General features: G+C 41.9%; 1 protein-coding gene across 10 annotated transcripts in view; it reads right to left on the bottom strand.

Moving 5' to 3' along the window:
• TAF1 (TATA-box binding protein associated factor 1) overlaps positions 1-12467 on the bottom strand; it is a 38446-nt gene that overhangs the window by 20623 nt on the left and 5356 nt on the right. For 9 of the 10 annotated variants that reach the window (XM_061353335.1, XM_061353331.1, XM_061353327.1 and 6 more), the window contains exons 7-19: positions 11857-12078; positions 11470-11671; positions 10021-10137; positions 9434-9601; positions 7738-7865; positions 7530-7637; positions 6512-6685; positions 6233-6406; positions 6044-6148; positions 3005-3205; positions 1996-2137; positions 717-847; positions 54-134 (exon numbers count right to left, since the gene is read on the bottom strand). In XM_061353335.1, coding sequence (XP_061209319.1) covers positions 54-134; positions 717-847; positions 1996-2137; positions 3005-3205; positions 6044-6148; positions 6233-6406; positions 6512-6685; positions 7530-7637; positions 7738-7865; positions 9434-9601; positions 10021-10137; positions 11470-11671; positions 11857-12078 — 1953 coding nt within the window. Of the gene's footprint in view, positions 1-53; positions 135-716; positions 848-1995; positions 2138-3004; positions 3206-6043; positions 6149-6232; positions 6407-6511; positions 6686-7529; positions 7638-7737; positions 7866-9433; positions 9602-10020; positions 10138-11469; positions 11672-11856; positions 12079-12209; positions 12441-12467 lie in introns of those variants that run through there. The other variant, XM_061353336.1, reaches the window with a different exon arrangement.

Here is a 12467-nt window from a genome sequence, read left to right as displayed (position 1 = left end):
GCCATGTAGATTTATATATTGACATGCATGCTCATGCATCACTCTGACAGTACCTCATCATCAATCTTCATTTGGAAATCTTCTTCATTCTCCTCTTCTGGTGCAAAGAAGGATTTCTCCCCATAACCTGCATCCTGAAGAGAAATATTAGGAAAAAAATGCAAACCAAAGGTCTTAGGTTACTAGAGAGAGAACTGAGGTATATTATGAATCTCCTGTGGAGGCCTGTCATGCTGAACAAACACAATTCCACTGACAGTTGTTCAGAGGATCCACTGCAACCCACAGTATCACAGATGATACTGTGCAAACTTCGAAAAGCTACATAACTAAATACTGCACCCACCATCAAAAACAAACAAACAAACAAACAAAAAACCCAAACAAAAAAAAACATTGTCTTTCACAGCCACATACTGGTTACTTTCTGTTGTAGAGCTCCATGTAGGACCATAAGCCCTTTCTCATATCTTCATTTTGCTACCCTTTAGCATGGCTAATTCAGTATCTACATAGTAAGTGGTAAGAATGTCTCTCTGTTTAAGACTTTAACTTCCTTTTTACACAGCAGAAAACCTAGCAAGCTGTGCAGTACTCAGGGGCCTAATGTCCCTACTTTATAGCAAAATTAGTTTTAGGCATAAGGTGTTACCTGGTCTCAGCCTTCCAGAACTACTTGGCAGTAACTTCTCTTACAACCTATATGGAGCATTTACCTTCAGTCGCTGCTCAGCTGCAATCATGCTGTAATAAGCACAGCACTGTTCTGGGGATACCATTGCTCTGATCTCTTCTTCTGTTGGCAATCTGAAATCTGGCTTTAAAACCCACCAATTTGAGTCCATCCCTGAAAAAGGCACAGATCAAACATGAAGTAGTTTCCCACAAATGTTGGATGCCATCATAATTCTAACTGTATTTCAAGGTCTGGTATCCTGCTACAAACCTGGCAAGAGAAGCAAGTGTGACAAATCCGTGACACTCAGACCACTAAAAATGGTAGATGTTTTTGTTCTGCATTTGTACAATCAATACCTCTCTGTCCCTATTTTATCAACAAAATGTCATATATTCATGCATATTCAGTGTAGAAACTCCATTCCAAAAGCATTTAATCTACCTTTCACTTCCACAAACTACTTTTCCCCGTGAACATGCTTTGTATTACCACCTGTTTATCATTATGCATATACAAAAAGCTCATACAATCACAGAATGGCTTGAGTTGGGAGGAACCTGAAAGCTCTTCCAGTTCTAAACCCCTGCCACAGGCAGGGCCACCTTCCACTAGAGCAGGGTGCTCCAAGCCCCTGTGTCCAATCTGGCCTTGAGCACTGCCAGGGATGGGGCAGCCACAGCTTCTCTGGGCACCTGTCAGCACCTCAGCACCCTCACAGGGAAGAACTTCTGCCTAAGAGCTCATCTTAATCTCCCCTCTGGCAGGTTAAAGCCATTCCCCTTTTTCCTGTCCCTTGTGAAAAGTCCCTCCCCAGATTTCTTGTAGGGTCCCTTTAGGTATTGGAAGAAAAGTTAGAACTCGGGCTCTTAGAGCACTGTTAGATCCGAGAAGACAGGAAAAGCTTCTAGTGGCATTTTTTGCTTGCAAACACAACATAGCCATGCACAGAGGGAAGGAAATGTGTATGTGTTGGTGTCGTCCATTGTTACTTCAGGAGTAAATCATTGCCCAAATGGGAAAAAAAAATTCTAGACTGTAGTCATGTTTCACCATCAAGCACACCTGTGCCAAAAAGAAGTACACATTTATAAAAATGGGAACAAGAAAAACAAAAACAAAACACTATCAGATTACTTAAATTCTTCAAATACATGTTTTCAGAAATTGTTTATCAGAAGAAGGTTTTCACAGAATCACAGAATGGTTTGGGTTGGAAGAGACTCCAGAAGTCATCTAGTCCAAACCCCCTGCAACGAGCAGGGACAAGAAACTCCAAAAGCAGCAAAGAATGGCTGACCACCACATGAGATCTTTACCTGTGCGCTTGAAATCAGCACAAAGCTTTAGCCGCTTTCGGATGCTGCTCTCAGAGTGTGAGGGAAAGGCCTTCTTGATATCTTCCATGCGAATTCTCCGAGGACGGTCTCTGCTTTTCCAGAAGAGGCGATAAATAAACACCTACAAAACAAGACTCGTTTGTGATGTCTGAAGAAAGAATGCAACAAACTGGCAGACAACACAGACAATGCTGTTTATAATGACTACTTCAGACTTCCTACTTGAGATCCCTTTTTTCTTGTGAATTTACTTACTGCAGTTTTCCAAGCCACATATCTACTTCAGGTTCAGCTATTTGTGAGTATCAGATGAGGAAAAAAAAGTTGTTTTGAAATTCTCTGTTACCACATTAGAAATATTCATGCTTTGGTACAGAAACTTTAACTCTGAGTACAGCAGGGATTTTGCCACTCTGCAAGTACCTCTTGAGTTATAATTCTGAATTAAGCTGACAATAACTTACTTGAGTATTTTCAAAAATCTAAATTTGTGGATATTTATTTGAATGGTCACTGACAGTGCCAAAGCTTATCTACCTCACAATCTAGGAAATCGACAAAAACCTATGAAGCAACTCTAATGTGGAAAAAGAGAAAAAAAAAGCAAAAAAATCCCTTATTGCCTCTTAGTAAAATCCAAGTAACTGTCGTTTTATCTAGCATAACCTCTTCAAAGTTCATTCTAATTTCTTCAGTTTCCTAGACTTTATATAATAGTGTAACATAGCCTCTACCATATACTTATCAGATAGGATGCAAATAAACAGAGGAAGCATGCTATATATCATTGCTTGTATGACAATCAAAATTATCTGTATGGTTAACCTCCAATTCCTATCATGCTCTCACCTCACAGCAACAAAAAGAAAGGGAACCACAGCAGGGCAATGAACATCTCAGGGCAAAGCTGTCAACATTAAACCCATGCCTATGTCATGGGCTTTCTCCAAAGACCCCTCAGATCTCCAAACTGCCTCTTTTCACATACCTGCAGAAAATCTCTGATGTGGGTGTTAGCTCGTTTAGAGTTGGGACCAGGTACTTCATAAAGTGGGCACTCCTGACCAACTACAAAAATATCCACTAATTCTCGAATATAATAGCCTTGTCGTGTCCGGATAATCAGGAAATCTGTTTCAGGCATCTTATGTAGATAGATAGGCGCCCGGAAAAGGTTGTTTTCAAATGCCTAATTAGAGAAACAAATCAAAGTTTGAAAGTCAGGTATTGATAAAATTTTCTGTAACTCAACAGAAAAGATCTTCACAACAAACAACTGTCATTTCAGTGGTACAGCCTCGTTCATACCACAAGGTACATAGGTGCACAGTCATAACATTCCTTTGTTATGCAGAGAATAACCAAGGAAGCCCAGAAGCATAACAAAACCTAGAACAAGTGCAGAAAGAGTCTGAAGGACTCTCTGGACTAACCTTTAAGGAAGCACTTTAAAAGGGACAGAAAAAACACACAAAGAGCTCCAGCCACACTGCCCAAATCACAGAAGGCAAGGGCTGGGACTGGGAGAATGAAGAACTGTCTGCTGTAGAAGATCAGGTTCAAGATCATCTAAGGAACCTGAAGCTGCTCAAGACCATGGGACCTGACAAGATGCATCCATGCATCTCAGGGGAACTGGGGAATGTAGATGTCAAATCATTATCCATCATATTTTAGAAGTCATGGCAGTCTGGTGAAACTCCTGCTGACTGGAAAAGGGGAAATACAACTGCCACATTCAAAAGGGAAACAAGGACGACCCAGGGAACTACAGACCAGTCAGTCTCACCTTGGTGCCCAGCAAGGTCATGAAGCAGATCCTCCTGGAAACCATACTAAGGCACACAGACAACAAGGGAGTGATTGGTGACAGCTAACATGACTCCACTAGGGGCAGATTGTGCCTGACAAATTTGGATAAGGGAAGATCAACTGACATCGTCTACCTGGACTTGTGCAAGGCCTTTGACACTGTCTCACACAACATCCTTGTCTCTAAACTGTAGACACATGGATTTGATGGATGGACCACTCAGTGGATAAGGAATTGGCTGGATGGTTGCAATCACAGAGTTGCGCTCAACAGCTTATGTTCAAGTAGAGACGAGTGATGAGTGGTGGGGTTGATATGCTGGAGGGAAGGGATGGGATCCCGAGGGACCAGGACATGCTGTAGAGGTGGAACCGTAAGAACCTCGTGATGTTCAGTAAGGCCAAGTGCATGGTCCTGCCCCTGAGTTGGGCCAGCCCCCAGCCCTAACAAAGGCTGGGGGGGGACTGGATGGAACAGCCTGAGGAGAAGGTGTTGGGTAAGGAAAAGCTCCCCATGACACGGCTTCAGTGTGTCCTTGAGTCCAGAACCCTCCCATATGCTGGGCTGCACCCCTAGAGGGTGAGCAACAGCTCAGGGAAGGGATTCTGCCCCTCTGCTGTGCTCTGGGGAGAGCCTCCCCTGCAGTCCTGATCCAGCTCTGGGGCAGCAGCACAAGAGGTGCATGGAGCTTCTGGAGCTAGTCCAGAGGAGGCCACGGAGATGCTGCGAGGGCTGGAGCAGCTCTGTTCTGGAGCCAGGCGGAGAGAGCTGGGCTGGGGCAGCCTGGAGAAAAGAAGGCTCCTGAAGGAGAGACCTTAGAGCAGCTCCACTGCCTAAAGGGGCTGCAGGAAATCTGGAGAGGGGCTTGGGGCAAGGGCCTGCAGTGATAGGACAAGGGGGATGGCTTTAACCTGCCAGAGGGGAGACCGAGATGAGCTCTTAGGCAGAAGCTCTTCCCTGTGAGGGTGCTGAGGCACAGGGTGCCCAAAGAAGCTGTGGCTGCTGCATCTCTAGCAGTGCTCAAGGCCAGGCTGGACACAGAGGCTTGGAGCAACCTTCCAACCAAAATCATTCTATGATTCTAGAATGATTCTATGATATGCAGAAGAACACTATAACCACAAAAACCAGCCCAGGGGACACACACACAGCTGGGAATGGGAGAAGGCAACGGAAGCTAGGACTGAAGACTTTGCTCAGGAATGGAGGTTGTAAGAACCTAACCAGAAAAGCAGACAGCAGCAAAGTTCAGCATTTAAAGGTAAGAAAGTTTAAACTAGCACCAAGGAGGCACTAGACTGAGTTTAACCGGAAAGACCATCCTCTTTTATAAGGGGTTTTCTCTACCTGTAGGGCTTCCACTAGCCTTACCCACTTCTACTCTCCCACACAACCTTCACCCACATTGCAAAGCTTTCCTGAGATGGCCCTTGTTCTCACTTCAAGCTTTCCAGAAGTCCTGTTTTATCCAAATGAAGTCTTCTCAGGCTTGAACCACTGCTATTGTCAGTTCTGTAATGAACCTCTAATATCAACCTTCACCTTACTTTTTTCCTGCATGGATAGGATTATTGCTGCCGCAAAAGCAGCTAGCATTACAAGATATTCTTACATTTATCATTAATTTTGTAAGCAGGTGGTCTTTATGATATTCTTAATTCCACTCCTAATCTCAGTTGTATGTATTTCAACAATAGAGGAATGCTCATAAAAGCAGAAGTCTATAAACCTGACTAGTAACTAGCATCCAGCAGACAACTAGTAGTGCAATTCTCAGAAAATACACATAAGATTTTGCTCATTCAAGCCAGCACATGACAAATCCATGTTTCTATACCCTCCAACACCTGGGTTTTCTACACCTTCCCAACATTCCAGCAGCTTTGACCTTCCATTGGGCCCTCTCGTAACAGTATGTATAACACCATTCCAAAGCAATGCAGCAAAGATTCACTTCCTGCAATTCCTATCGTTCCTACAACAGTTTAAAAAAACCCACATACAACAGAGATTAAAAAAAAAAAAAAAAAACCACCAAACAACAACCAAGAACCGAATTATTATCAGTAAACAAAAACACAAACTGGAAAGGAAACTGAATCTGAGGTTCTTTGGAAGTTCAGCATTATTTGTGATTCAATAAACAGGACACAAAACGTTCTGCCTATTACTCCATGTTAAACTTTTCTGTCTTCTTATGCTTGCTTTTCTTACCTGCAGTAACTGGCCTGGATGCAGAGAACCCAGGAATGGAGAAGTGTGACAATAAACAGTCTCTCCATATTTGCAATCTGGAGCTCCAGGATCTTTGCCAGGTTTCTGCAACATGCAACGAAGGTGCAGTGAGCACTCAGCAAGAAGCAGAAGAAAATCACTGTCCAGCAGTAAAACCTGCATACTCACCCTTTTGTAGTAATTTTTAATCTTTGTTGCCATGCCAACCTGCATCATTAAAGGGGCATTTTCCTCACTGTATTCAGCAAGGATGAGATCTCCATCCTTGCCAGTTAGGTCCTGTGGTGTGCGCATGAAGAACATTTCACCCCCACCAGAAGCCTGACGCTCCTGCTCTCTCATCTGTGCTAGTGAAAAAAAACAATGTTAAGAAAACAGCACATCAAAGAGATCTGCTGTGCAAATAGAGCCACAGAGGACTTCAGACACAGAGGAAAATAACCCTACCTTGGCTTTCTTTTTTATGTGCTTCAGTAGAGGTTGCACAGCATGGGGCCCTGGCTGCGATAAGGCACCAAAAGAGTATTTCTTCAGGGGAGGCCGATGAAACTGTCGGAGCTTCATAGGACCCATATGGGTAGGAAAGAATGGCTGGCGAAGTTCCACTGCTGGGATAGAGTGCTAACACAGGAACAAAATGCACAGTAAGAATGAGATCTATCATCTCAAAACCAAGATCATCCTAATAACCCTTATATGACAGAACCTGATAATAGTTTTAGGTCTGCTAGCAGAGACACTAGTGCATTGAGATTCACTTATCCTCATGTCGCCTTTTGACAGAAAGTGATTAGTCCATATATAAATCTTTCCTTTCCATACAGAGACAACAGCATTTTTACTATTTCAAATGATACCCGAAGAGAAGATTTTTTTAATTAGCTAGAAGCATGCAAAGGCGTTATCCCTACCAGTGGGAAAAAGTGCATTTAGAATTACATAAGTATTTCCTATTAAAGAAGAAGCTGGAATCAGATGAGGTTTTAGAAGGGCTCACTTAATACCACATTGAAGGAGGAAAAAAATACTACATCTTCAGCCAAGGCTAGTGAGCAGTGCTTCGAATTCATCATTATCTAAATTATTTTTATAACATCTAAATTAAAACACCACTAGTAGCAGACATACAGTCCCACCTCTTGAATATTTGCACTACATTCTGCCCTCCTACTGCTGCTTCAGAAAGAAGAGCCCTCCAGAAAGACAGACCATACAAATGCATGGCAAGTATGACACAGCAAAACTTAGCACCTAAACCTCAGTTTGATGGGGCAATCAAGAAAAGTTAGTTCAAACTCCTTAATCTTTTAGCTAAACTATATTAAAAATCTCATGAACACTTAACTGACCTGCTGCAATCTAAGTTCTGGTTTTCTACAAATCCTAAGTCATACTCTCAGCTAGAAACCTCCTATCAAGACATTCCATCTATTTCTCACTCTATAGTGAATACTACTACGACTACCTGAATGATGTTGCCTCCGAAAGTTCCTCGAAGGCCCTGCTGTTTGGGGTAGTAAAACTCATCGTTGGACAGGTTCCAGGGATCTTTCACCTCTGGCTGAGACATGTTCTAATTCAATTTTGAAACACAGAGGGAGACATGTCAGAAAGAAAAAAATTGCCCCTTCCACATCATTCCCAACCTGCAAAGTGTTAAAGTTTATGCTCACCTGCTGTGGTTCTTCCTTAATGACACCTGTTTTTCCCAACAGGATTCGACTCTTCTTTAGGGAAGATTCTTTCTTGCTCTCCTTGGATGGAGAGCTCGAAGTCATTTCTTCCTTTTCATCAGGAATTTCTAAAAACACAAGCAATCACAATACGGGGTACTTGCCCTGGGGTATAGAAAACATGGATTTGTTATTTCTTGCAACCTCCTCCTGAGCTGCAGCTTGATCCAGACATTTTTGCCTTTATGTTCAGTTTCCAAGCTGACTGCCCTCCTGCACTCCTCCTGCTTTTCCTCCACGTTGGTTAATACAAAACATGTTCAACAGAGAAAAGCTCCATGCTTAAATCTCTACCTTACCTTCTTCATCAGTGAGTAGATTTGAGTGGGAAGAGAATATTGTGGGGATTGGTTGGGCTATCCTCTGCTCAACACAAAATTTACCAATAAACTAATCATTAAAAGTACAAGAAATAGCCAACAGTTCTGACAAGGTTATTCTAGAGTTGAGAGTCAAGGCAACAGGAGTGCCAATACTGCTTCGCAACTACATGCACTAGTAATCCTTTTCTTCCAACATATATAAAACACACAAGTGAATCTGAATCCAAAGATAATATGGAGTTGAAGCCAAAAGGGATTCCTGAAAAATTCCAAGAAAGTAGCACGAATTTTAAGTTACCAGTTTGTGAAGCATGGACTTTCCAAGTACAGTTTTCACCCAAGATTCAGGGCCTAGTGACATGGGCTTGGTAAACACTAACATACATATATATACAAATATATGCTAAGTGCTTCAGTCATCTTTCTGTCAGTTTGCCTTTTCCCTTCCTTCGCATTTTCTTACATTTCAATCTTGCAAATGAGTATGAGTCTGTCTTTAACAAGCTCAAGTTAAGAGTGATTTTCAAGGTTGCTAGCTAATGCCGAAACATTCCAACCTATAAATACAGAAATTCTTAAACCTGACCCACTTTCCTGAGGAAGGAAATGCAACCCAGGCCATACAAAAGCATAGCAAGATATGCTTAACCTTAAATTACATAAGGCTGCTTGAAGACTCATAATCTACAGAGAAATCTAAGAGAAAGTGGTGATTTTAGTGTCCAAAGAAGAGAAAAATCTCTCCAGCTTGCAGCAATACAAGCAGGGAATACATTCAAATAAACTTCAGGGATATTGACTAAGTTTGTAGCAGCAACAAAAATGCTAACAGATATTATGCAGTCATTGCTCACATGTGCCATTACCTTAGCCTGAAAGAGGCTTAAGGAGTCTGTTTCTTTAGGCTTTGAATACAAGCCATGTTTGAGAATAGCATGGGCTAGTTTGTGGTTTATTTCTCCACCTTCCCTCTTCAAACCAACAAGCATGCAAGTAAAATTAACTCAGTTGCTTCTAAAACACACCAAGGGTCAGATTAATCATGTTAAAATTAAGTTTCAGGGCATTAAAAGTTCTAATCTGTTGTTACTCCTTTTAACTTGAGAGCTGAAAGTATATATGACACCAGTTACTAGTAGCATTGTCTTCTGCTGTGGCCTTTGATTACTTGCAAAATATCTTCAAAAGCTAGAACAATGTAAGACTGTAAGTATTGCCCCAATTCATTTATCTCCATTACACTGTGACTATAAATCCTTTCTTCCACTTGCCTTTTCCCATTTGAGCCAAATCTATGGATGCCATAAACATACCTAGAATTATGTTTTCATCATTTGGATCAAGTGTTAAGACAGGGGGATCCAAGTAGGTTTCCATTGCCTGATCATCCCAGATGATATTGTCTTCCCAACGGCCATATACTAACTCTTCATTATCAATTGGAAAAATAGAGTACCAGGTCTTGTCTTCATCCACAGAAACTGAAACAATCATAAAGTAAAATTCTTAAGAGTTTTATACACTACCTTGGCAGAAAACCATTTCAAAACTCATCTCCACATCTTATTCTCTCATCCTTCCCCATCTTTCAGGGCTTCCTGAGCCAGGATCTCTAAAAGGTAAAGGAAAACTCTTGGAAGCAAAAAGGAAGCAGAGCCCCAGGTCTCAGATTTAGCAGCCCTTTGAGATTTTGCTCCATTGAAACACAGAGTATCTCCAAAAATTAAATATGGTCTCTAACAGGTTATAAAACAAACAAGTATCCCTTTTATCTATACCTGGTTGCCAAAAAAATTACCCTGCTATTGCACAGAAAACAAGCCTGTATAATACAAGTCTGTATACAGAAACACGTGTCACATGCACCTATTCATAGGCCAAAGATTGACATCCTTATTACCTTGCTGTTCAGGGGTTTGCTTTTCTTTGCCCTTTGCTATACCTAGGAGTCCTGCTACATTTGGTTTCTGTATTAGTGGAATTGGCGGATTGAGCAAAGAGCCACTGCGGTTCAAACCTAGAGAGAAGGAAAACAAAAGTAAAGTGAGCTTGAGTGGGAGTGCACTGCCTTAAATCAGAACATGGGAGTTGCATGAAGAGTGATGTCTAGCCTGAAACAGGATGGGCCTACTGCTCATATCACAGAGTGTCAATGTGTCATTAGTATGGGTAAGACTTTATAGAATCACAGAATAGTATGATTTGGAAAGGATCTTAAAGATCATCTAGCTCCAACCCTGCCATGGGCAGGGACACTGACTTACAAAACACATTCACCCACAGCTTATTGAAGTCTGCAGCCTCTTCGAAGTTAGGTTTGGCTTACTTTGCATATGCAGCATGACAATAGATAACATTCACTTCTACACAGTCCCTATAAAAGTGAAAGGCCTTAAGCAGACAGTTGCTATTGACAGAACTGTTGTTCTGGCCTCCAGCAGAGAAGTCTTATGTCACCGTCAAAGAAAAAAGGATGATCAAGCAGACCCCAAGGAATCGTTCTGTGGAAGCAGCTCCTCCCAGGGCAGACCAACTCACCTATGCTCACATGTGGCTTAGGTCACTTAATACTTCTAGAAAGCATGAGATGTAACACATGTGAAGAGATCAACCATGTTTAACATGTTACTGTAGCTTTTGATGGGACTCAAGCACAGCAAGCCCAGGCCTGAATAGCAAAGGCACAACTGTGCTGAAACAAAAATTGCTACAAAAACTTATCTCCAATTCACCTACCCAACTCAGTATCTTGTGTTTATAGCTGAACAGTAAAGGATTGATACTAGTACCCAACAAAGATCTGACACTTCCATCAGTTTTTCCTTGTGGAAGCAGGGTAGGATGTAACTGATGGTAAGCATTCATTCTACACAAGCAATTTAGTTTTCAAATCCACCTCTAAGAGAAGTCTAAGGCTTGTAAGAACTGTTACTTCCTATCTACAAAAAAAAACAGAGTATCATTATTAAGTGAGAGTAAACTTCAGAAGATCTTTTTACTCAATTCTTCCAGCTAGGAAAAAAAAAAAAAAAAGGCAAGTATATGAAGAAAATTCCATTGTCCTATAAACAGCAGACATCCTAAGTGCGGCACTATTTAATAGCAGCGTAGGTGGATCTAGCATCTGGTATTTCCCATGGTGAGAAGAAAGCCATAGCTGATATTCTCTTTAACAGAAAGGACCAACTCTGTTCTTCGAAAGAGAGCAAGAGTCTCAGAATGCTTAGCAGAGCTGTGATTTTCAAAAAAAACTTTCCCTGACAGGAAGAATTACGTTCTTTTGAGATGAAATCATGCAACGGGTCAGCTCAACTACAGCAAGTACAGTTCATATCAGACCACCGGTTACCTTGTTGGGCATTGTATGCAGTAGCATTTCTAGTCATGCTGGATGGCAACCAGCCTGCCAAACTTGCTCGCTGTGTCTTAGTCCCTTTGTGCTTGACATCTTCTCCATTCCAGATAACATCATCCTCCCATTGGAGCTGTGTCACCATAAGGAAGTGCTCATCAGCTAGCAGATCATCCTTCTCATCCATCAACCCTGCATCCTGGAAGGAAAGAACAATTGTTTGAAAACCTGCACTGACTCTACTTTCAAAATAAAGGAGAAAGATTAAAAGTTCCAATTTGCACAGTGCACACCCATCCACTGGCCCATCACCAAGCTCTCATTGTGCAGCAATCTCCTGTGCCACAAAAATCTCCACACCTTCCCCTACAGTTCCCCTCTCACCTCCTCATCTGCATGGCCTTTAGTTTCCTCCTCCTCCTTCTTCTCTTTCAGCTTGAAACCATAATCAAATCCACTGCCATCTTCAGGGATCCCCAGCATGTCATACCATAGCTGTGCTGGCCCATAGCGCCATTCTGCCACTTTTGGCTTGGTATCTGTTACTTTGTCTGTATCACCAGCTGACTGGGAAAATTTTGATTCCACAGGTGCCATCATGGTAATCTGAAGCACACCAAAGGAGGGAATGGTTACACTACTGGTCTAAGTGTCAGTAAGAGGCTTCTTACTTCCAAGTTTCCAAGCTTATTCTCGGGAGAGAAAAGTATTTCTAAGAATTGCTTTTCCATACTTACTAGCTGCCTTAAGAATGTTCTGCAATTAGACTTCCAAGAACACAGAGATTTCTTCTCGATACAAAGAGGATAAACTCTCCTACTGATCCTGTACCACAGATGCAGCCTTCTCAGTAAGAAGCAATCATCTGAAGCCACTGACTAGTATCTGTAGAAGAGTTTCTGCAAAGCTGAAATACAAGCCAACCCTGCTCTCCAGTTTTACTTTGGAGGAAAAGCTCTTTATTCTAAAAGTTACTGTCCAATCCACTGCTACCC

This window comes from Neopsephotus bourkii, unplaced genomic scaffold, assembly GCF_033783945.1.
Source record: "Neopsephotus bourkii isolate Nb327-2 ecotype Australia unplaced genomic scaffold, CSIRO-AGI_Nbou_v1 NB_668, whole genome shotgun sequence".
Lineage (NCBI taxonomy): Eukaryota > Metazoa > Chordata > Aves > Psittaciformes > Psittacidae > Neopsephotus > Neopsephotus bourkii.
Note: the sequence above shows the minus strand (reverse complement) of the source record. Positions and strands in the feature narration are given on the sequence as shown.